A 25,496-nucleotide genomic window follows, 5' to 3' on the forward strand; every position below is an offset into this window, starting at 1 on the left:
CTTTAGTGATGGAAATGAGAATGATACAGTTTCATTGTGAACAGCTGGGTGAGGAAAAAAGAAATAACTATTTAAAACAAAAAGAGCAGCAGATAGGAAATAAAGTGATGATTAGGAAAACAATTGTAACTAATGAGTTTAAATAACGCTTTTACAGGAAAACTGAAGAAACTGTCGATCTTGAAGGCGGATCAGAACAGACTAATGCAGTTGCCGGAAGCAGTCGGGGACTGTGAAAGCCTCACTGAGCTAGTTCTTACAGAAAACCGGCTCCTGGTACGTGCGGTGTGCACAGTCAAATGACTACTGATCGTGGGATTGCTATTTGATAAAGACTTAGCAGGGTAGATTGTACTTATTTGTCATTTGGGTGGACTACATGGAAATTTCCTTATGTTAATCTGAAGAAGAAACTTCTGAAGCAAATACATGCCATGAAGATGAAAAAAATGGTGCTTAAGCTCCCCCGTCAGAGTGTGTGCTCCTTGTGGTGCTCACAGTGCAGGGACTGGACTGACACCGGACCAGTCTCACCAGGGAGGTGTAGGGAGAAGCCATGTTGGTGGAGGTGCTGATGCCTCTGATGCTGCGTCCACAGGCCTCCAGAGGAAATGCTGTTCTCTCTGGATTCATGGGGAAATGGAAAGAGTGGGAGAGAAGAGGAGGAAATGGTGGTTGGCCAGGGAAAGCCTGGTGGGACTTGGGGAGGAATGCTCTTTTGGAGGGAGACAGAGCAGGGCTGGGATCTGGGATCTCACCCAACCCTGGAAGTGGAAGGTGGGAGTGACACAGGTGTCCCACATTTGGACCAGACTCCCTGTCCTTCCTGGGGCGGAGGCCTTGTCATGTACCACCTTCTGGGACAGGTCAGCAGGGTTACAGCGAGCCTCAGCTGCCTTCTCACTGTCTGCTGCTGCCTCTGCTGTCATCGGTCCACCATTGACCACTTCCTCTCCTTTTTCTCCTTTTTAATGGTCTTGTAGCCACCATTTTCCTTCAGTTTACCTTCCTTTTTGCTGTCTTTACTTCGTCACTTTATTTTTACTCAACTTTTCCTTATCCTTGTTCTTTTTGTCCTTTTCTTTTTTCTTTATAAAAAGAGTAAGTAATGGTCTTTAGGTGGAAAGAGCAGGAAAAGGACAGCAAGAACTCATCAAAGACAGACAATCAGCGGGGCTGGTGGTGGTGGGGGTTCCAGCAGCATCTCCTCTCAGGCAGGTGTGGTGGAAGTGACCAAATTTCTGCCCTAGTTTCTGGAGTTAAGCTTACAAATAGTAATCATAATAATTTTCAAAATAGCATTCACCCTCGGATTCCCTGCGAGTGTTGAGACCCCCATGTGGGCCGTGGTCCTCTTCCTGTAGGACCCTGTGCTCTGCACCCCAGCCTGTGCAGCCCCAACTCTTCCCCTAGTGTCACAGCACCCTGCTCAGGGTTGAAGTCCCTGCCCCAGCACTGTGGCCTCCACCATCAGCCAAGCAATCATGTCGTGTGGTTCTCAAAGGTGTGTGCAGGGAAGGGGGAATCTTGAAGAAATTAAATTCCCTTCATTACCTGTCTACTAGGTGTTGCTTTGTTCCCCGTCAAAAGGCAAAATATTAAATTCCATATCCCCCAGGTGAAATTTACAAATATCTGATATTCAGGAAGAACTATTCTGTTACTGGATGAGATTGTATTCTTTATGTTTTTGAAAAGATCCGTTTAACTCTGCTATGGTAAAAATTAATAATAAAAATGTTATTTTAACAGACCTTACCTAAAAGCATTGGAAAACTTAAGAAGTTGAGCAACTTGAATGCAGACAGAAATAAATTAGTGTCTTTACCCAAAGAGGTATGTGTTTTAAAAAAAATAATAAAGTAGTAATTATAAAGAAATAATAACACAGAATGGATCAAAAATGTCAAATACTTTTTTAAAAAAGACTTAAGTGGTGTTTTTTCAAGGCATGAACTCTCATCTTAGAGTACAGAGATGGTTGGAGGAATTATGTCAAAGAGTGATCATCAGTAACACTGAAGAAAGTAGGTGGGTGTCTTTCTTTTAAGAAAGTGATTGACGTTTTGGGCTTGACCTACAGAGAACAGTGATGCCATCTACGGGGGGGGGGGGGGGTTGGGAGTTTGGCAGAGGCAGTGCATGACTTTGGGTTTGATAATGTGAAATTCAACTGCCCCATAGCCATTGAAATGATAAAAATGGGTCTTGATGCAACCCTGTTTTCCTGGGCAGAGATTGACCCTGGGCAGCATTCATGTCCAGGAAAGTGAGTGAGCTCTTCACAAAAGCATCCACCTAGAGGAAGGCAAATGGAGGGCAGAGCCAGATTTTTAGGGTACTTTCTTCTTAGTGCTTCAAACAGGGAAAAGGAGACAGTGTCCATTGTGGAGAACAGCCTTGCGCACTTAGAGCCGGAGTGAAAATGCCTAGAATGAGAAGGAAGCCCAGAGCATATTAAACAAGGAGGCGTCTAGTGTGTTGTTTAAAAACAAAGCTTACTTTCTACTAGGAACTAGAAGAACTTGATTGGAGATGGGTAGTGTCAAGCTTGAATTTTCATTAGCAACATAGCCTAAAAGTAAGTTAAAGCTACCATTTTCCCCTCCATCAAATGTTGGTGCGTCCACTCCCCTTTGTCAGGGCCTCGCATAGAGTGTGGGATTATGTGATATAATCACCGGTGAGATGCATTTTCCTTTGTATTTCTCTGTTTTGACACTTCCCAACATCTGTCTTGGAATAATTTCGAAGCTGCCATCTAACCAGCTAGAGCTTGAGGGGTTCTTATTTTCCTGGGATACTTCTCAGGATGTTTGAACTTGGCCTGATTTCTTCTTTCCTTTCCTTATCTTGGTGCTCTGCCCTCTGTGTTTCAGTCTGCTCTCTGCCTTAGACAGCAAGCATTCCTGAATGGAAGCACAAGGACGTTTATTAGGCTAGGTTGGCCAAAAGGTCCATTTAGTTTTTTCCTTAAAACAAAAGACATCTTTTTCATTTTCACCAATAACTTCACTGATTTGGATATGTTGAGTATGTCTGCTCTCTCCTGCTATTGGCTTCTAGTGGGATGGAGGCCAGGGGTGTTGCTAAACATCTTCCCACGCATAAAGCAGCCCCATAGCAAAGAATTAGTTGACCAAAATGTCAATAGTACCAAGAAACTTCACACACCACTTTTGACACATTTGATCAGTCACAGCACCTTCTCCACACACTGCACAAATCTTTTTTTGTGTTTCAGTAGCCTTTTTACCTTTCTTGAAGTAATAAAGCATAATATACTGAAAATGTTGCATATCTTCTCCCGTCCTCAATATTTAAATGATTGCACAAAAATTCACCGATTTGAACAAGCTTTTTAAAAATGACCCTGACATGACAGCTGTCCCAGTACAATCTAACAGTTGTTTCAAATGAAATTAAAGACAATTAAGCACTACTAGAGCCGTCATATAGAAAAAGCGCAACAGACTTTTTCACCAACCCAATAAGTGTGACCACATTCTGACACATCCTTAATCTGAACACTGGCATCTAAATAAAACTGTTTCTGACTGTTTTAAATCTACATCTCAACCTAACTGGGACACACCTAAGAGATTCTCCTAATCAAAACATTTTGGTGATAAACCAAAACACAGAGCTGAACATTATTCTGAAAACTAAATGTACTCTGTTGAATAGTACACATAGATGGGTAATAAGATTAGACACTAAACACACGCACAGAGAAGTAGAAAATATTTATTAGTTTCTCAACGTCACGTGCTGACGAGGTGCTTTCATGTATGTTATTTCATTAAATCCTCACCACAGCTTTGAAGGTCCTGGGGATTTCCTCATTTCACAGATGAGGAAACTGAGGCCAACGAGGAGCTTTTCTTACTGGGACTCCCATTGCTAGGAGTCCATGGAACTGGGCTGCAGAGATGTGTCTCCCGACAGCCAGCTCCCTGCTCTCCCGTGGCCACTAAGCTGATACTGATTCAGCCCAGCCTTTGCATCTGTGTGACCGTGCCGCACGGCAGGACGTTAATTTGGTTAAAAAAAGGCCACACTGTCTTTAGTTTGGACCTTTTGGAAAATTAATACATTTTAGGACTATCTCAAGGTAAATGCCGAAGAGAGCACTTTTAAGTATAACGTTAACAATCCCACTTTCACCCGCAACTCCCCTCCTTTGATTCTCTCCTTCAAAGGAACACATACATTCTAGACAAGAATTTCAGAATTTTATTTTTGTAGGACTGTCACCATCGTTGTAGCTTCCGTCCTCTGCTCACTTCAAGAGAATGAAACTGCACTTCGTGGTTCTTTATGCCTAGTGCACGTTGTGTGTCTACGTAAATTTACCAGAAACAGCTTTTCATGATTTGAAAAGTGAAAGTATTTCTAGCGTCAAAGCATTTTAGTTAGCTGTCAATGTTTTGTTTTCTGAGAAATGATAATTGGCATCTAGAGTTTGATAAAGGAATGAAATCTGTGTTTGTTCCGTCAGCTGCCTGATAAAGTAGAGAATGTTTAGGCTTTTAGGAACTGGGTCTTTTCCGGCACACCTTCACTCCCCCTCACACACTCAGCTCCCAGAATGGGAAATGCACAGAGCATATGTCTCCAATTCTGCTGTGGGTCACAGCTCGGGAACCCAGCAGAAGTGGTTGAATGCTTGCCTCTGACCATCGGGGCTGAGCAGCCAAGCCCCTTAGGGCCTCCTGACCTCAAATTGCGTCATGTTGGTCTGGGCTGTACCATCGTGGCATGAGTCTCTGCGCAATGAATGTGGTAGGCATGTGACCCTGTGTATGTGTGCGTGTGTGTGTGTGTGAGGCTTGCCCAGTGATCATGTGTGTGTACCTACTCTGTCTTCAGACTTGATACCATTTGATCAAATTCTGCACTTTCCTGATTGGATTCTTTTCTGTCAAAACTTTACTACTTTCTCTTGAGCAGTTAAGTTGCATGCATGACATGTCTAAACAGAAATGCTGACCAATTTAATTTATATGCCTCATATCCTTAGTCGTATTAATTGTTTTTGGTCTGGTGTACTGTCTAGTTCTGCCTAGTTTTTGTCTTTAAAAATTTGATAGTGTTGTATATTATCAATCTTATAGCACAACTTCTTAATGTTTAGCAGCATTTATTTGCATTTTTTTCCCAAATGATTGAGGGGAGAATGTTTCTACTGTGTGCGTGGGTCACAATAATAGATTGTTTGTGTTTTGTGGTGTTATTTGTAGTAAACATTTGCAAATCAATGAATGTCTCTTGTTTTCTTAATTGTTAGCTGCTTGGAAATTTAGAAAAGTCAGGTAAACTTGTTATCTTGTAAGTATTGTTCAGACCACAGTTACATTTCTAACTTCCATTTGTTTTGTAAATGCATGAAGATTCAAATCGGCTGACTGCTTTGTGTGTATTTCATTGTAAAATACTGGGCATTTTCCTCTAAATTCAGTTTTTTTCTTTTTTTTTTTAATGATTGCATGGCCTGTAACCTATTTTGTTATGTCAGATTTGTTCAGATTATTTTCCCTCAAGAGAATGCTTTTCTATGAATTTTAAGTTATTCAGAAGCTCTCAAAGGCATAACTTGGCAGCTCATCTGTCTTCACTAAAGTCTTAGTTTGTTGATACCATTCTATCTTTAATGGAAAGGCTAGATTTGCTTTATTTGCTACATGTATGGGCATGCTTTTGATTTTTCAAGCAACTTATTTGTATCTTTTGTTTCTCATTCTGTTGCTTAAGTATGTATACTTCTGGGAAAAGGAGGTTCCCTAAAAATCTCATAATTTTGGTAGAGGGAAGAATAAAGAAGAGACTGTGTTGCAGTATGATTTGTGGGTAGACAGGGAGTTGGTATATGTGTGATCATGGGTATGATGAAAGACAACCATAACTTCGTAATATTCTCCAAACAGATCTTTAAATAGCCTGGACCATAAAGAGTTTCTGACTGGAAGAAATCGAGTGTATTTCCAACTTTAGACCCCAGTCTTTTGTCTGCATTAAGTTAAAATGGTAGTGACCCTAACTACATCACACCTATCCAGTCAAATGAGACAAATAGAATTTGCAGATCATTCATCAAAGTTTTTCTTTATCGGCGATCTGTCAACATTAATTACCCATAAATGTTATTGTGGTGTTCAGAAATGTTGCTAGTGATCAGGTATTCATTTTGTGGATTGCTTTCTTCCTTCTTATTATAATTTAAAATTATTTTAGTGAATAATTTAGGCCATTCCCATTATATTTTACATGATTTATTGTTAAAAGATAATATAAAATCTAGAAATACTAGGATAAAATACAGTTCACTATTGGATTTCAAGATGGAGAAAGCATTCCTAAACCCGACAGAGGAAATAAGTCATAAAAGAAACAGTTGATGCATTTGTCTATATAAAAATGAGATTTCTGATCTTTAAGAAGGTACAGACAGCTTGGGAGACAGGGGGACATTTACAACATTGCAAACAAATGAATTTCTTTTAGAAATTCATATCATTGAGAAAAAGATGCTTCCACTATAGAAAAGTAGACAAAAAATGAAAGCAAAGAACCCCCTTTTCCAAGAATCAGTAAATGATTCATAGAAGAAAAATTAGAAATGGCTATAAATATGGAAAAAATTTTTCAGGATTCACAGAAATGGTAATGGAAGTATTTTGACCATCAGATTTTCAATATTTAAAAAAATATATACAATAATGATACCCAATTTAGCAAGGCTACAGGAAAGTGCATATTATTATGAAAGTATAAATTATTATGGTTTCTCTGGTAGGGAATATGATAATATTATTAAAAACTTGAAGAATGTGCATACCTTTTGATTCTGCGATTCCGCTTCTAGGACCTTTATCTTAAGAACACAATTATGGATATGCCTCAAGAACGATGCACAAGACTGTTATCACAGTGCATATAGGAACGGCTAATATGTGCCAGTCGCCATGCCAACCATATACAGGGGCAGCTAACATGTGCCAGGCACTGTTAGTCTTCCTGCTTATTCTTGTCTAATTTTTACAACAGTTCTGTGGAGGTAAATCATTATCCATATCTAACAAGTTGTGAAACTAAGAGGGGTTGAATAACTTGCCCATTGTATGTGTGTGTGTGTATAGGGTTTTTATTCTCCAATCAGCATAAATTGCTTTTATATAATTAAAAAAGAAGAATATCATAGCTATTAGTGGGTATTGTGTTGTCAGTGGCCCAACAATTCAGCATCCCAAAGCCATATGGTTTCCGAAATATATACGATGTAGGAAACATTTGAATAATATGCCATGGATCATGATGTTTTCAAAAAAGCCAAAAATAATCTCTGGTTTCTAAAATTACACATCATAATATTTCTCTTTAAATTGTATTTTGACCAGATTTTTGCTTATTGTACATTTTCTTTTTTGCCAATGAATTGTGGGTTTTGTTCTGTTTCAAATGATATTGAAAGGAAGATGCTAAGGGAAATGCAAGCTCCTTTATACTTAAGACAGGCATTCACAAAGTGGAATATAGGCGGACAAAGGTAGGCTTTCTCTTTGAATCACTGAATCTGTCTAATTATCTTCTCTAGGGTAATGTAACCTGCAGGCAATAAATAGTTAGTGAAAGTTGACCTCACTAAAGGTTTGCTTAATGGTCCTTGAGATGGATTAGATCAGTGACAAACAGGTAAGGACAGTATCATCTTGACTTAAGGGACACAAAACAACTAAATAAGGATTCTCAGTTATATTCTGTAATTCCCAGAGGACCCAAGTACAACCTCTTATATCCTGGGAAAGTGCTATTATGTGGTTTAAGGGAGGTTTAAAAATACCAGCTTCCTACATTACTGGTAATAAGTTATTTAAACAGTGACTCTGCTTCCCACAATTTCTAAATTATATAGACATTTTATCCTGGGGGCCACTTTAAGGAGCCTGTAAACTCTTCTTCCTGAACCCCAAAGAGAGAGCAAAAATACATGTGAATGATACAAATAATATAATACTGAACTGATACCAACTCCTCACTGGTGTTAACACAAAATATCATTATGATACATGGCCAGGGAGACAGTGCTTTACTTATTTTTTGTTTTTTTAAATTTTTGCTTTTTTTGACTTCATATAAAGCATCATATAACATGACTTAAATGACAATGAATACGCCATAATCTATAAAATAAGCTTTGTTTAATTTTCTGCCTCTGAATTTTAAATAATCAAATCAATGGAAAGAATCCCTTCAAGTACTACCTCATATGCTTTATTTTAAAAAATCTTTCTCAAACAGAATAGATTTTTCATCTTTTACCAGGCTAATACTTGGAGTATTTCTTTGGCAATTACGGTACTTTCTTGTGCCATTAGAAATTTGTGTACTTCTCTTATCTCACATTTAGATTATTTGTCCCATAAGGGTTTTTTTTTTTTCCCCAGTATTATTTTTTTTAATTTATTTTTTAAGGAGCCCAAGTGTCCATCAGTAGATGAGTGGATAAAACAACTATGGGACATTACACAATGGAGTACCATTCGGCTGTTAAAAAAAAGAAAATTTTTACCTTTTGTGGCAGCATGGATGGACCTGGAAAGCATGATGCTAAGTGCAATAAGCCAGTCGGAGAAAGACAGATACCATATGCTCTCACTCATGTGTGGAATCTAATGAACAAACTGCACTAACAACCAAAACAGAGACAGACTCGTAGGTACAGAGCAGGCTGACAGCTCTGCGGGGGGAAGTTACAGGGTGAAGGAATTGAGAAAAAAAACAAATACTCATGGACATGGACAGCAGTGTGGTGATTGCGGGGGTGTGGGGCAGAAGGGGAATAAATGGTCATGGGAGACAATGTTAAAGAGTACAGGTGGATTCAGGGAAGAGCTTGTAGCATCAGCGCCGCTCCAGTGTAGTAGGCACCTGGCGCCCAAGTGGTGATTGAACTTTACATCTGGGTATGGAATTTTCACTTCTTTGAAAAACAATAGCTACCACATTTATTTGGCAGCAGCAATAGACTGGTTCTATGATGGGTGCTAATTATTGTGTTGGCCAAGGAGTCCATATATTTTTTCCATAAAATAAAAGACAATTTTTCATTTTCACCAATAACTTTATTGATGTGGCTATTTTGAGAATATCTCCCACTATTGGCTTCTAGTGAGTAGAGGCCAGGGGAGCTGCTCAACACCTTCCCCACATAAGACAGCCCCACAGCAAAGAATTATTTGGCCAAAATGTCAATAGTACTAAGAAGCTTCACAAATCACTTTGGACACATTCAATCAGTGACAGCACCTTCTCCACACACTGCATATATTTTTTTATCCTTTCTTGAAATAATCAAGCATAACATGCTGAAAATGTTGCATATCTTCTTCCATTTACAGTATTAAAATGGCTGCATAAAAATTCACCAGTTTTGGTAAGGTGTTTAAAAAATACACACTGATATGACAGCTGTCACAATACAATCTTACAAAAGTGTTTCAAGTGAAGTTAAAGATGACTAAGTGCTACTAGAACCATCCTATGGAAAAAAATCAAACTTTTTTACCAACCCAGTATATTTGTGGTTCCATTCAACTTAATCCTTATTGTTATTTTTGGTTAAAGTATTATATTCAAACCCACAAAACACAATCAAGCATAAATTCTCATCCAGGTGTGTGTGATCCCAAAGCAGGAACTCCCTGCTTTGCACTGCATTCCTCTGACGTCTGTAAAGCACTATATCTTTTGAGTTAAGATTTTGACTGCTCAATCTTTTCTAAAAGCCAAAATATCTGTGCCATCTCTTCTTGGCTGATTTGGAAAGAGGGCTCTGTTTGTGTGAATGTGTGCCCTTGGCCAGTGATTAAGGCGTCCCTGGCACTCTGCAACAACACTCGCTCTTTGTTGGCCTTGTTTTCCACAAACTATAGACAATAGAGATCAGAGGTCACTCTGCCTGCTTTGACAACCCACAGTGCCTAGGAGGCTCTTGAATAGAATTGCTTTCCACCCTTTGACCTCTCAAATCGGTGTGAGATCAGAGGGGGGAAAGGAAAAAGAAAAAAAATGAGACTATAAACACAGTAAACAGCTCACACACTCCACTGGGAGTTCACATTATTTCCCCCTAAACACTTAAAGAATGATCACTTGTCTAGTACTTTTATTGCACCTACAACTTTCAGAGCCCTTTCTGAGGCAGTTTAATTAGTTAATTAATTAACTTTATTTTGAATATATAGTGTATACACATGATACAAATTCAGAATGTTTGCACGGTATAATAGTGGGGCCCCCAAACAGATATCCTACAGGTGGCTGGGACAGTGGATAACTTCATGGCAAAGTGCCCCAAATCACAATGTGGTCTTGTTTCTATACACCCTCCAGGAACTTCCTGTCCCATCAAGAGGGTCATGTATGAGGATAGCTGATACTGTCTGCTTTGCCTCCCTGAAGGAGGATAGTAGGGCTGAGGGGTGCCCAGCCTCAGCCATGTGCTGACCTGCAAGGCCTGCCTTATGACCCGTAGTCCCCCGCCAAGCCCAGACCGGAGTGCAGATGCCCCTCCACAGGACACAGCGTCAGGAGTGCTTTCCATGAAGACCTTGAGTAGTCCGTCCCATGAGCTGGTTTTTGTTGTAATCCGTCCCATGAGCTGGTTTTTGTTGGGATCGTCTAAGTTTATCAGAGTTGAGTCTCAAAAGATTCAGGGTTTTGATTTCTTTCCTTCTATAGTATTCCTGGGCACCCAAGTAAAACTTGACAATGGCCTTTGTCAAGGGAGGGAAGAAAGCCTAGCCCCACAAAAGATCCTTTCAGGACAGATATTAGGGCCCTATATTTATAAAATGTAAGAGAGGCCACTTAAATGATTCTTTCTAGAAAAAAATGCTACATATAGCTTCAGAAAATAACTTTAAGTAGCAGCCTTTCACTAGGGAGTAAATTAATAAATATAAATGTATAAACATACCTAAATGAGAAATGTCGGTAGGTAGATAGCCTTCACAGGTGAGTAGATAGGATGGGGACTGTACTTGCCAAGCACCCTGATTATATATAAATGTGCAAATTAAACAGTAGCTCAGTCAAAGGGTTTGTGTAGACCATAATTGTGAAAGAAGCGCGGACAGCAATGTATCCGTGTGGGTCAAGGGGTTCTGGAAAGACTATCAAGCAGGGGGTGTGTAGCTAATTGTGGATGATTGGTAAGATTTAGAAAGAAAAAAATAAAGGGCATTTCTGTAAGAAAGAGTTGAACCAAAAATATAAGGACGTATCTTAGAGGACAGTGAATAAGCCAGTTTTGCTCAGATGGGAAATGTGAATACTGAGAAAGGAAGGGAACAGTCAAAAAGCCTTTCTACATATCTGGGTATTTTCCAGGTGATGAGAGATGAATGTTAGTCCATGTTTTCTTATGTTTATTTTTCTTTTATATCCATCATGGTTAAATACTATGGTTAAAGATACTATTTCAAAATTTTTATATTAACTCCAAAAGGAAGATGTAATAAGATTTTGTATAAAGCAATTTCATAAGCATGTATTCTATGTTTTAAGATGTATACATATACTAAACAGGTATATAAATAGAAAAGGTCAGAAGATATATGCAGACTTCACTGAGGATCCCATCTAGGCTTTTGCCCCTCGTCAGGTAGAAGGCTGTGGAGTATTTTTCCATGTGTCACAGAGACATCAATAGGTCCCTTCATGAGCCTTTTCTAGCAATTGCTCTTAGTCAGGATAGTGAGCATAGGAAGAATGTGGTACTCTATGGAGTTCTGCAGAATGTTGTGTCTGAGATTGGGTTATTTTTTTCACCCACTTGGTGCAGCTTGCTGGACTTTAGAACCTTTAGCCAGTTTGTTCAAGGGAATCATTGAATTATTTTGTGTTTATGTTTCTTTCTGTTGAAGACCAGAGTTACATGAATCTCACTTACCTTGGAATTGCTTGCTTAAAAGAAAAAGAAAATGATAATCAAATTTGGTGTGGATGTAGATATTGACATATGCTTTTACCAGCAGGTCATAGCTGAGGAGATTAATGTATATATTTACCAAATTCATTATTGGCTAAAATTTTGTTTATTTTGCAATGGTCAATGGAAAATGAATTTACCAAGCTAGGTTGTGAATGGAAGCTGTTAAAAGTAGTTTGGTGGGATTAATATACTGTATCATCTATCAGATGAGTCCCCCCGACCCCCTTTTTTAAAAATAAACTGAAACACTGAGAACACTGAAGTTAACCTAATGGACAGGCCTTCAAGGGTGGGTGTGTTTTTTATCTTGGGTCTAACTTTTGAAACCTAGAATTCTTAAACCTCTGTATGACCAAATAACATTTGTTTGGATCTGAGTGCTTGGTTAACATACTTAAAAGATGTAGTTGCACTGTGGCCATGGAAAATGACTCCTTTCTAGAAAGAAATTTTTGAACTGTATTGTTTATGTTCTTGATTTAATTTAGAACATGTGTGTTTAATGTTTTACAGAAATTTTTATGAACATATTAGACTACTCTGTTTTGTATGATTTAAATTAATCTTAGTTGGTCATCAGTGAGGCTTAAAATCATGTGGCATAATTTTATGCATCATCTTTGTGCCATTGGATAAACAGGCCCACCACCCTTTCCCCCCAGAAAACCTGAAAACAAGTTGTGTTTTCTTCCCTCTTGCAGATTGGTGGGTGCTATAGCCTCACTGTGTTCTGCGTGCGTGACAACAGACTAACTCGGATACCTGCTGAGGTGTCCCAGGCCACAGAGCTTCATGTCCTGGATGTGGCAGGGAACAGGTAAGCATGTTCTGTTAGCTTTGCCTGAAAGAAACAACTGTTCACATACCTGAACTTTTGCCACATGGCTTAGCCATCTTGCTTTGCTCCATCTGATAGAATACATACCAGCGAGTCAAACAACCCAGGCCCCAGAAGTTTTCAGTCCTGGTGCTGCAGTGACAGCCTGATGGAGTGGAGGGGTCAGGGGCAGCCTGAGCGTGGGATTCTTTGCAGTTTAAGTGGACGCTTCTGTAGACATGCTTCCCCGAGCAGCAGGACAGTGCTGTCAGGGAAGGAGCATTGCCTGAGAACTGAGAGATGTGGGTTTCATTCCAGCTTTTTAAGTCATTGTGGGCCCCCCAGTTTCCTCACCTGAAAAATGAGCTTGCATAACTTTGAATCGGGGGCTTGAGATGCTCTGCTGGTAGCTCTGAGCCCTCTGAAATTGTAAACAAGGTTGCATTCAGGGACACTTTCCTGGCAAGAGGTTTCACAACTAATGTCAGAATTGCCAAGTGATTCATAATCCGAAAAAAAGTGAGCCATTAGACTGGTGTCCCCAAGATCACAGCAGCAACATTTCCCAAGTTCTGGGGTCAGAGGTCATGTTTGACTGCACCAGTTTCTGGACTATATCTTCTCTTCACCTTTTAGAATATTGATTCGTTTTAGCCATTCTGACTGATTTTATCACCTTAAATATATGCACTTTCTTCCCCCCAAACCTACACAAGCTGTTCTCTCTAGCTGGGACCTTCTTCTCTATTTTCCTACTTTCATTCTTCATCACTTATGTTTTTATTTTCTCCAGAAAGCGTTCCTCTCTCCAAATCTGCATTTTTAATTAACCCTAACATAGCACTGTTAGTTGCCGGTTGCCATTATGTAACCCTCCTAAACCTAAATTACCTAAAGTTGGAGATTACAGTTTATGTGTCAGTGTATCACATCCCTTTGCAGCACCTGGCACGTAGTAGGTACATGGGAAAATGCTTAAAGCGTTAGTTTTGCAGCATGAATAGCAGGTCCCTTTGAAATACCTTGTGTCCCAGGCATTTCAAGAGGAATTAAAAACTACTGTTAAGTATTACATAGTTAGCTAGGAGAGAAAGTGTTGAAGCAGGGATGATGATCCAGAGTGTTTGGGGGATTGTGTCCTAAGTGCTGATTAGCTGGTCACTCAGGGCAGGCTCACCCACCATTTTTCTTTGTGCTAATGGATTATAGGCAGCTGTGTAAACAGCAGCACTCAGTGGAAATCTGGAGATGAGCTATGTCCTCAAGGAGTGCTCACCCTTTTAGAGGGAATGCTTTTGGGTCCTCTTGATAGATTCTTAAAACCACTGCCTGGTGACTGAAAACTTTGGATTAATTTGAGTTGAATGTTGCATTTCTGTTGGACTTAAGCCTAACATGCTTGCAAAGGGTGATTGCCCAACCTCTCATCTTCAACAGTAGAAACTCAGTGACTCCCAGCATCCCCTGGTACTTGCCCTACTGAGGAGCATACATTTGCATCCCTAAGTCTTAGGTGGAAAGATTGTACTAATGTATAAAAGCTGATTTTCTCCTGAGTGAAGTTTCCATTCTTCTGTTCTTGGAAGAAGAGAAAGTTAAGTTTTTATTAAGCTTGGGCTGGGGTGGAGAAAAGCCAATTAAAAAGTCGAGTTACATAGGTGTCATCTGAGTCAGCCAAGTGTATCATTTAGTCTATGCACATATAAATTAATAACAATTTTAAGCCTATTAAAATATTTAATTACTACTTATTTTAAAGTATCAGTGTAAAAACTAATAAAAAAAGGACTACCATGTCAGCTTTTTAGCTTGCAGAAATTTCACTCATACCATGAGAAATCATACCAAGTATGAGAGAAGTTTCTGCCTCTTCTCTGAAACATATAAAAATAGCACATGGCACAAGGAGACTACATCTTAGTTTCCAAAAACTTTCTTTGATAAATTTGATGCAATAAGTTACAGCAAGGATAACTATAAAACACCACTTGGAAATGAAGTATCAAACCTCTGGTATATTAATGGAGGAGGTGTCTCATGTCATCAGCAACTCGTGGATACAGTATATACATTGCTTTATATCTTACACTCTTCCCCATAGGACTATCCACCAAACACACAAAATTGGGTATTTGTGGGTCTTCTTTGCAGTATTAGTAGAACAAAATACTAGAAATAATGGCTGTCAATGGGGAAATAGTTTACACCTTTGAATTTTATAATACAAAAAATTAATTTAAAATTATTAAAAGATATCACCTCACAACTGTTAGAATGGTTATTCTGAAAAAGACAAGAAATAACAAGGATGTGGAGAAAAGAGAACCCTTATGCATAGTTAATTGGGAATATGAACTGGTATAGCCACTATAAAATCAGTATGGAAATTCCTCAAGAACTTAAAATTGGAAGTACCGTAAGATCCAGCAAACCCACTTCTGGGTATATGAGGTCTGTCCATAAGGAATCCAGCCAAAGCCCTTTATTGAAGATACAAGAAACATTGTACGGCCTTGGCTGCTGTGGCTCAGTGGATTGAGCATTGGCCTGTGAGCTAAGTGTCACTGGTTCAATTCCCAGTCAGGGCACATTACTAGATTGCATGTCAGGTCCCCAGTTGGGGGCGCAAGTGAGAGGCAACCACACAGTGATGTTTCTCTCCCTCTCTTTATCCTTTCCCCTCTCTCTAAAAATAACTAAACAAAGAAATTAATTAATTTAAAATAAATAAAAATAAAATAAATAAAAATATTTAAAAAAAAGAAACATTGTACGTAGGACGGTGACACTCCAGTCCCTTCAAAGTAGGCACCTTGGGACCTCACACAGTTCTCCGAATCCCCATCAACTGCCCTGTCATATTTCCCTGAATCTCATCAATGGTCTGAAATTGCTTCTCTTTCAAAGGTGATTTTAGTTTTGGGAAAAGCCAGAAGTTTCAGGGTGCCAAATTTGGGCTATAGGGGGGCTGAGTCACCCAGGCAATTTGATGTTTTTTTAAAAAATTCTACACAGTACGTGATGCATGAGTGGGTACATTGTCGTGATAAAGTTGACAATCACCAGTTGCGCATAGCTGCAGACTTCTGAATCATCCGACTAGTTTCCACAGAGGAACGTTCAAGCTTAACATAAAAACTGATGCAGATTCGTTCCTCTACTCGCTCAGTCATTTTGAATGTGGTGGCCACACAGTACACTTGCTCACTCAGTGACATCTACTGCTGACCAGTACAGTGAAGTCGTCATTGTTCGTACATGTGCATGCCAGTTCATTCTCCTTGGCTGCCAGGTTATATCGATGTCATGCAAACTGTTCTTGTTATATTAACAATGGCTGGACTTTTTCTGGACAGACCTTGTATACCCAAAGGAAATGAAAACACTATATCAAAGAGATATCTGGACTCCCATGTTCATTGTAGCATTATTTATAATAGCCAAAATCTGTCTAAGAATCTATCAGTAGAAGATGTGTGTGTGTGTGTGTGTGTGTGTCTGTATAATACATATATATGATATATATAATGGAAAAATATTCAGCCATTAGAAAGAAGGAAATCTTGCCATTTATGACAACATGGGTGGACCACAGGGACATGAAATAAGTCAGATGGAGAAAGACAAATATTGTATGATCTTACTTACATGTGGAATCTAAAAAAAGTTGAAGTAATTGAAACAAAGTAGAATGTATAATAGTTGCCAGGGGCTAGGGGAGGGTCGTGAGGGAAATGGGGAGATGTTGGTCAAAGAGTACAAACCTCCAGTTATAAGATGAGTAATTTCTGGGGATCCCATGCATAGCATGGTGACTGTAGTTAACAGTACTGTATTATATATTTTAAGGTTGCTAAGAGAGTGTTTTTACCACATACATATACACAAAATGGTGATTATGTGAGGTGATGGAGGTGTTAACTAAGCCCTCTGTGGTAATCATTTCACAGTATATGTGCATCGAACCATCATGTTATACACCTTAAACTTACACAGTGTGGTATGTTAATTATATCTCAGTAAAGCTGGGGAAAATAAAAAATAGTAAAAGAAAAAGCACAGTACAACAGTATAGCTATATTATAAAATACCAAGCAATTAAAGAATGGGATCATTCCCTGTGGTGACACAGGAGGCCCACCATACAGAATAATAGAGCAAGTATACATGGTGTTCTCATTTTTTGTTCATGTTTTTTAAAAAACTTATCTATGCAGTACACCAAAATATTCATAATAGTTCGCTACAGGAAAGGTGGAAACTTGGGGGTATGGGGGGCTTTCACTTTAGATGTTTTGGTATTGTTTAATTTTTTTCATTGATTATGTTCTATGTATATCTTTAAACATTTCTGAAAACTTTTGAAACCTTTGCCTAAAACTAAAAGTTCTAGTAGGTGGTAACAAACATGAAACATTTAATTGTAAAAAGTAGGCAACCATCAGGCCACTTAGTATTACACTAATCAGTAGACCGTGTTTAGTTCTTAAGTAAATTTCACAAGCAATTGCTGTAGTAGTTCTGAGGTGGGGAAGGTCACTTCAGGTTGGATTGGTCATGGGCATAACTGGAAACGACAGGCTCATGATTTGCTTATTCATTTGCTTTCATCCTTGTACCATTGATGTAAATAGTAAGTCTGGGCTTTTTAATTTGAGGTGGGGGCATGTGGTCCTAAATAGAACATAGAGATGTGTACAAATTGAGCTATGGTTTATTGTGTTGATTCTGTAGTGTACAGAAGGTCCCAGAATAAGCCAAAAATGTATTTTTAACTCGTCTGGAAAGCAGGGATGTACAATATCTATCTATTTTCCACTTGAGTCTGGGGTGGTTCACTGAAGAGAAACAGAGGAGTATGTGTGTCTTTTTTTCCCCAGGCTGCAGACAGTCAGAGAGAGGGTCAGCCCAGCCAGCACAGTGTGTGTGCAGACTGGGCAGGAAACAAGGCCTTTTTCTCTTTGACATCACAGGACACCTCTGTCCACAGGACACTTACGAACAAACTCATCTGTTGTGTGGGCTTGGGCAGCAACAGCCAGATTCAAGCTGGCACTTTCATTCTTTGCAGGAAAACTGGCATTTTAGACAAATTATTCTTACATGGCTTGTTTGAATGTGATCGTAAGATCTTTTGTTGTAGAGTCCAGTAACCTGCTTTAGCTTTTACCATATGGTTTTGTCATTGTCAGAAGCTGTTACGTATTTTTTATTGATGCTGTTTGGCCTTTTATTTATACCTTTGCTTTAGCATTGAACTATGAAGCCAGTTGTTAGTCTGAGAAGGTATAATGACCTTGTTTGAGTATCTGTGTTTTGTGTCAACTTTCAAATCTCAATTTTTTTTTTTTTATGTCCTCATGATTAAGTCAGGTAGAGATGCTGACTACAGATTTCTTTCTCGCCCACTTTGAAACTTTAAACATTCTGGAAGATATTAGCTTAACTCCTTTTGAAAAAGAAATAGGAACACACTTTCAGAGAAATTATCCTTTTGTTCAATAAAATGAGAAAGAGTTGAATGTACTTTAACCTTTCATAGTATATTAGTGTTCTTTTTAAAAATCACTGTCACAGTGCCTGGCAAATACTTATCTTATGTCTTTAACTTCCTTGCCTTTGAGTGTATGTATGACAGCCTTTGGGCAGGGGGAGAAATACCCTGTTGTGTAGGCAGGAGCGATTTCACTCCCTGCCCCCCTTGAAGAATCAGTACCTCAGAACAAGGAAAAGTGGAGTTGGGAATCTACTGTCCCTGCAGGTCCCCCGGGGCACCCTTGTCATGGTCTGAGTGTGTATTTCCCTGCACTGGGCTGATTCTAGCATTTAAAAATATATACTTCTTACCCTCAGAGAAGGAAAACTCTGACTCCAAAAAAACCTCCACTGCCTTGCGGCATACCTCTTCAGGGGAAAGGCTAAGGGAGTAAACCCCAACAGAAAATCCGGAGCCGGAGTCCCTAAGGCAGTTTGACGTTGTAGTCAACACCGGCAACTCCTGCGGCGCACCTGAAGCCAAGCTGTATTGACTCCGTCTTTCCCTTGGACCCTTCAGCTGCGAAGAGAGGGGGGGTCTGCTGCATGGGCAACAGCAGACCCTCCATATCACCCTGCCCAGGCTCTGTAGCTTCAGCTTCACTGGAGAGGACACTCCAGCGTCATCGCAAGATGTCGATTCAACACGGGAGGAGACAGATACCGTGTCACTCCGAAGTTGGACTGCACAGCCATTCTCGCGGTGCAGATAGACTCTTAAGAAGCTACACCATCATCTCTCGAGACGGACGGCTGCCGATGACTTCTTACCCAGTTTGGTGCTCATTGGTGAAATATTGTAATGTGTAATACGTAGAGACTTTTTAAGGGTACTTAACATAGCAATTCTCATGGATGCATTGACTTCAAACCTAAGTCCCACGTAAGATACAATTCCACTGTACTTTCCACCTAATACATACGTGTGAGATGGATCAGTCTTTACAGGACTCATTGTAAAAAACACAACCTCTGTGAAGCACAGTAAAGCAAAGTGCAGTAAAACAAGGTATGCTTTTGTATGTTTAATAATGCAATAGCAATCTGTTGGTAAGATGTACTTGCATAGATTGATATCCCTCATATGTTAACTGGAGATTGGTGTACAATTTTATAAAAGAAAGAACCCCAGGAATACATGCTGTTCTATTGTTCTTTATAGGATTAACAGGCTACAGATTTCGTTTAAGAAAATATGCCTCATATACTAGTTAGCTTATTATTATCTAGCTTATGAAGTCACTTCTAAGACTGTTTCATAATGTAATGCATGCAGCCATCCTTAGAGTGAAAGTACTTTATCAAATATATCTTGTCTGGTTGTTTTCAAAGTGAACTAGTAGCCTTGTATAAAGCATTGGTTTTTACTGAAGCAGTGTTTTCACCCATGATGGGGGGCTGCCCTATCCATTGTAGGATGTTTAGCAACATCCCCTAGCCTCTACCTACTAGGTGCTGTAGCACCCCATAACATGTCTACAGACATCACTGTATGTCCCCTAGGGGCCAAGTCAGCCTGGCTGAGAACCACTGCACTGAGGTCATCTTCGGCAAGTACCAAATACGTGGTTTCTGGTGGTCATCTCACTGCTTGCAGCCAAGCTGTGAAATATGTGTGAAAACATATTAATAAATAAGAAACTTAATTTTTAGGTGTCACTTTACAGCGTTGAAAGTGCTTTATGTACACTTCCTCATTTGAAAGTGAAACAATCTGATATGGATATTAATTATCACCTAGGAGTCTGAGAAGTGGGAGCTTCTGGAAACTGAAAGATAAAAGTTTAAGATGGAATACTTAAAATAATCTCCCTAGAGGAAGCAAATGGAGGCCATGAAAAAAATATTTTTTAGCTTTTATTTTAAATGCAGCTTAAATTCTTCAGCACCCCACGCATCTCCTTCCTCTTGTCCTGATTTGCCAGGTGCTACTGGGAACGGGAATCCACAGGCTCTGCCAGTCCTGTTGGTGAGCATGTTGCCATCGACTGCATGAGAACTCCACTTTCACAATTACACCAACTTGGTTTTTCTCTTTAAACCAAACTTCATAGCACAGGACTGAAAAATGTGTTCTGTGATTTCCTCATTGAGTCTACTTGCAAAGAGTAATCAGTATCTTATTACAAACATTAACATCTTCTTAAATATTGAACCCAATCCCAGGAGGTTGTTTTCCATTATTTTTTTTTTTTTATTGACAGAAATTGATTTGATTACAACATATGAGATCCTGATGTCTTCTTTTGTTTTAAATTAGGTTGTTGCATCTGCCCTTGTCTCTGACAGCCTTGAAGTTGAAGGCTCTGTGGTTGTCTGACAACCAGTCCCAGCCTCTGCTCACGTTCCAGACAGACACAGACCACACCACAGGAGAGAAGGTTTTAACCTGTGTCTTACTTCCTCAGATACCTTCTGAGCCTTTCCAAGGTAAATTTGAGGGCCATATTCATTTGGCCACAAGAAGTGTTAAGAGTCAATATCTCTCCATGATCTCTCTTACTCTCACATGTGATTGTATTTTGTCCAATTCTGCCCCTCGAGCCAGTCCAGGTGCAGCCACTCTGGGTCTCCTCTGGAAGGTTCCCTGCATCTTTACAGAAAAAGTACCACTCACACCTATTTATCATATCTGAAATTCCTTAAACACACTTTTGGTGTTGTATGATAGCTAAGAATGAAACTATAAATACTCCTAAGAAATGTAATGGTCACTTAAAATCTAAACTGATGGTTTGGAGGATTAGTATTGAATACCACTGCCGGAGTGTTTTTAGGCCAGTGAGTTGTTTTGATTAATTCTACATTTGTTTTGTAAATTATGTGTAGTTTTAAAAAATATGTGCACTAACATCAAATTGACATTATAAATCATTTGCTGAGAGTTGATTTTGATGTAAGAGACCTAGAGTGCTCTGGCAGAACAGGAGTCCCCTAAATGGAAGGCCCCCAAAGCCACCTTGCCAATCCCACCCTTGTTAGATGAGCTTTTAAGACCCTAAGAGAAAAATGTGCTAGAATGTGTTACTAAGGTAGGTACTAGAATTCAGGATGTCTAGCCACATGACTCTCATGAGAAAAATTTTGAAGTTAGTATATAGAAAAGAATCGGGGAAAAAGGACTCTGGATTATTATTCCATTCTGTAATGAAGTCATAAACATTAATTTAGCAGATATTTTATATGATTTCAAATAGAATTATGCATCATTGTAAAGAAAGGGCAATCTGTCCCAGGCCTTTTTGTTTTTAATTTTTTATTTTATTTTTAAAATTTTATTTAATTTTAGAAGGGAAGGGAGGGAGAAAGAGAGGGAGAGAAACATAGATGTGCGAGAGATATATCAATCTTACCTCTTGGACGCCCCCAACTGGGGACTTGACCTGCAACCCAGGCATGTGCCCTGACTGGGAATTGAACTGGTGACCCTTCGGTTCTTAGGCCGGCACTCAGTTCACTGAGCTACACCAACCAGGGCTGTTTTTAATTTTTTAAATTACTGCATAGCAGTTGTCATGACCCTGAGCTCCCTGCTGATGTAATCTTTGTCGTGACAGAGAACCTGCCTCGCTGCGGCGCTCTGGAGAGCTTGGTGAATGATGTCTCTGACGAGGCCTGGAATGAGCGTGCAGTAAACAGAGTCAGTGCAATCCGATTTTTGGAAGATGAAAAAGATGAAGAAGACAATGAAACGGTATGTAAATAGAGATTCTTGGTCTCTATGGAAGTTCAGGAGATTAAGAATGGCACCTAATAAGGATTTCTTGTATCTTCCGCTAGTCTGATTTTTGTTTTGCCTTTAGTATTTTAGAATTTTTAGAAGACAAAACTAGGTACTTCTAGATATGGAGTCACCAAATATGTTTAAGGCAAATGGATTCACCTAATGTGTTCAAGGAAATGAAACTTTCGTGGGTTTTTTGTTTGTTTGATTAGTTTATGGTGCTTCTTTTTCTTTGTTATAGTTTCCCTTCACACGCCCATTTGTTTTCTTAAAACCGATTTTTCTTTTTGTTGTTCCCAGTGAATTAAGTCTCTTCCCGCCTTCCACCCCCATTTATAACTATATCATGTTGATTGACACTTCACCAGGTGCTGTTGCTTGCATCTGTTACGCTGGCCTTCTCTCTTTTCCATGTTACCCTTCTGCTCCTCCCCTCTGTGCAGAACGCTTGTGATGTTAGTAGGATTACTTAATGAGTCTTCATTCAGAAATCAGGGATAGATTTGGAAGTATTTCTCAGCCTTTTATCCACACTTCAAAGTGTTTGTCAGCTACCCAGCATCTCCAAGAGTCAGTGACAGCTCTTGAAATCTTCCCACAAGTTGACTTTGGCTTCTTAAATTCCTTCCTAATTGAGGTTTTCATAAGCAGAGCTTTGAGGGAGTACTCGCAGCCCTCAAGACAAAGGGTGGTTTTTAAATTATTATCTGTTAGTCTCTGTTATTTCAGCTGCCACCAAATGGGATTTTATCTACTTACAACAGTAGAGTGCAAAATAGGAATTAGGCCTGACAAAATAACTTCCACATAAACAACTCTTAAATGCTTACCTGATGACTTCTTTGAGGGTGCTCTTCTCACCAGTTACTTCCTTGCCTCTATGTGCTCTTATTTCATTAGCCTACTTTAGCTCCTACTGAAATTCCTGGACAGACCATTTAAAAGATGTAAATGCCCTTTTATGAGCTAAAGAGCATGTCGTCGGCGGCGGCAGCCGTCCGTCTCGAGAGACGATGGTGTAGCTTCTCAAGAGTCTATCTGCACCGCCAAGGATGGCTGTGCAGTCCGACTCGGGAGTGACATGGTATCTGTCTCCTCCCGTGTTGAATCGACATCTTGCGATGACGCTGAAGCTACAGAGCCTGGGCAGGGTAATATGGAGGGTCTGCTGTTGCCCATGCAGCAGACCCCCCCTCTCTTCGCAGCTGAAGGGTCCAAGGGAAAGACAGAGTCGATACAGCTTGGGTTCAGGTGCGCCGCAGGAGTTGCCGGTGTTGACTACAACGTCAAACCGCCTTAGGGACTCCGGCTCCGGATTTTCTGTCGGGGTTTACTCCCTTAGCCTTTCCCCTGAAGAGGTATGCCGCAAGGCAGCGGAGGTTTTTTGGAGTCAGAGTTTTCCTTCTCTGATGTACCCTGACTGGAAGATCGAACCAGCGACACTTAGCTCGCAGGCCGACGCTCAATCCACTGAGCTAAACCAGCCAGGGACAAAAGAGCATGTAACATGTGAAATAATACAATTAAAATTTTTTTTCTTTTTTCTTGTTGTTCTATTACAGTGTTCCCATTTTTCTAAATTCAAAATTTTTGCTCCTACCCTGTTACTTCCCTTCTGGCTCTGTGGTCTCGATTAGAAGAATGTGTCTCTATTAGTAAGGCACATAAATAGCTCACGCAGCAGCAAAATAAGAAAAGAAGTCCTTTTCTCTTGCTTCCCTTTTTCTTCATCTCCCATGCCTCAAGGGTTAAAGGAAGCCAGAGCCACTCTGGGAGATAGAACTTACTGTGATTTTATTTTAGAATTTTTTACCCCTCCATTTTTTTTTCCTTCACACCACAAATATATCTTGCACATTTTTTTTTTATTTTTTTTAATGGTTCATGGAACTTTATTGTTATCATGCAGTAATGTCATATTTTAAGAAGTGTTCTTTTATTCTGAAAGTAATCCTCCATCTTGATTAGATAATTTATAAACAACACTTTCATCTTCCATTAACTACTAGTAAGCAGTTGGTAAGTGCTCGTAGGTCCAAAGAAAGCTTTTCCACCCCCTCCACCTCATTGTCTGTAAGAAGGTAAGATTTGTATTGGAATGCTACTGCCTGGAAGCTGCATGTTTGAAAGAGTAATGGAGTAAAACCAAAGCACTCACTCCCCTGTCTGCTTGCAGAGAACACTTCTGAGGCGAGCCACTCCACACCCCGGGGAGCTGAAGAACATGAAAAAGACAGTGGAGAATTTACGAAATGACATGAATGCTGCTAAAGGGCTGGATTCGAACAAAAACGAGGTCAACCATGCCCTTGACCGAGTGACCACTTCTGTGTAGAATTTCACCTCCTGGTTTTACCTCGCGTGTCTTCCCCTGCTGTTGAGATGTTCCTGTATGCGAGGAGCCTCCTGCAGTTCCTCTGTCTTCACCAGAACCCTGCACATCGCCTCCCCATGTCGCGTGTCTGGACGCTGCTCTCTGCAAGGAAGTGCCTTACTCTGACCCATCAACCAGTGGTCTCCCAGAGTGATTTTTTCTTTTCCTAAACTTCAGTTGTTATTACTAAGTAGAATACACTACTGTAAACATCTACCTTTGTTTTTGTTTTATGTTGGGGTAAGGCAGAGCAAGGAGGGGAATTTTATCCTCCTCCCTCCATGAAGTGCTGGGACATATTGAACCCAAGTTCTCTTGGACCTACTGATGAGAGAGAGTTTTATGTAAGGCAAAAATCGATACTTTTTTAAACCTTTTTGGCAGCTCAGATGGTGTAAATTTTAAAATTTTGTATAGGTATTTCGTAACAAAATATGTATTTCTTTTTTGGTTATTTTTTCTTGAAAACGGTACATATTTTAGTATTTGTGCAGAAAAAAAGCCCTGAAGCGTTTGTTTTTATTTGTACCATCCACTGTGCCTTACTGTGTCCCGTGTCATGTCACACCAACTACACACAGTGGCATCCTTGAGCAGGGAGACGGGATGAGGAATGTGGTACTTTTTAAAGCGGTGTGGGATTTCAATCAGTGATCTACCCGATGAATTTGTTTTTAACCAAAAAGAAGAGTTACCACCAATTTGTAAATTATATTGGGTGACTTTTTGAAAGATAAACCAAAGGACTAGGCCACTAATATCTTATTTCTTATACTTTAACTTTTCATAAATGAAGATCTTATAATGAGTGCAGTGTCTGATTGTTCCTGCTTGGAAGGTATGTGCCATTTGTAAAATAAAATAGAGCAGAAAAGCACAAAGAGAGAAAACTGGTTTTGAAATTCAGTGGGTAAATAAACTGTATACTGCAAAAGAAAATGATTTTTACTAAAGAAAGCTTTAAAAGTTTTATATTGAGATATAAAACTACAATAAAGCAAAATAATCTATACCATATTAGAAATGTTGCTGTCTTTGTAAGTGCAATTTA

At 39.6% G+C, this 25,496-nt stretch overlaps 1 protein-coding gene across 1 annotated transcript in view; it reads left to right on the forward strand.

Annotated features, from left to right (window-relative positions):
- LRRC1 (leucine rich repeat containing 1) overlaps positions 1–24,659 on the forward strand; it is a 130,222-nt gene extending 105,563 nt beyond the window's left edge. Inside the window, exons 9-14 of the mRNA XM_090280483.1 lie at positions 158–276; positions 1,753–1,836; positions 12,697–12,812; positions 20,608–20,777; positions 21,905–22,041; positions 24,248–24,659. Coding sequence (XP_090136609.1) covers positions 158–276; positions 1,753–1,836; positions 12,697–12,812; positions 20,608–20,777; positions 21,905–22,041; positions 24,248–24,406 — 785 coding nt within the window. The 3' untranslated portion in view covers positions 24,407–24,659. The remainder of the gene's footprint in view (positions 1–157; positions 277–1,752; positions 1,837–12,696; positions 12,813–20,607; positions 20,778–21,904; positions 22,042–24,247) is intronic.
- Positions 24,660–25,496: the final 837 nt, after the last annotated feature.

Source organism: Furipterus horrens, unplaced genomic scaffold, assembly GCF_987537825.1.
Source record: "Furipterus horrens unplaced genomic scaffold, mFurHor1.1.pri manual_scaffold_6, whole genome shotgun sequence".
Taxonomy (NCBI): domain Eukaryota; kingdom Metazoa; phylum Chordata; class Mammalia; order Chiroptera; family Furipteridae; genus Furipterus; species Furipterus horrens.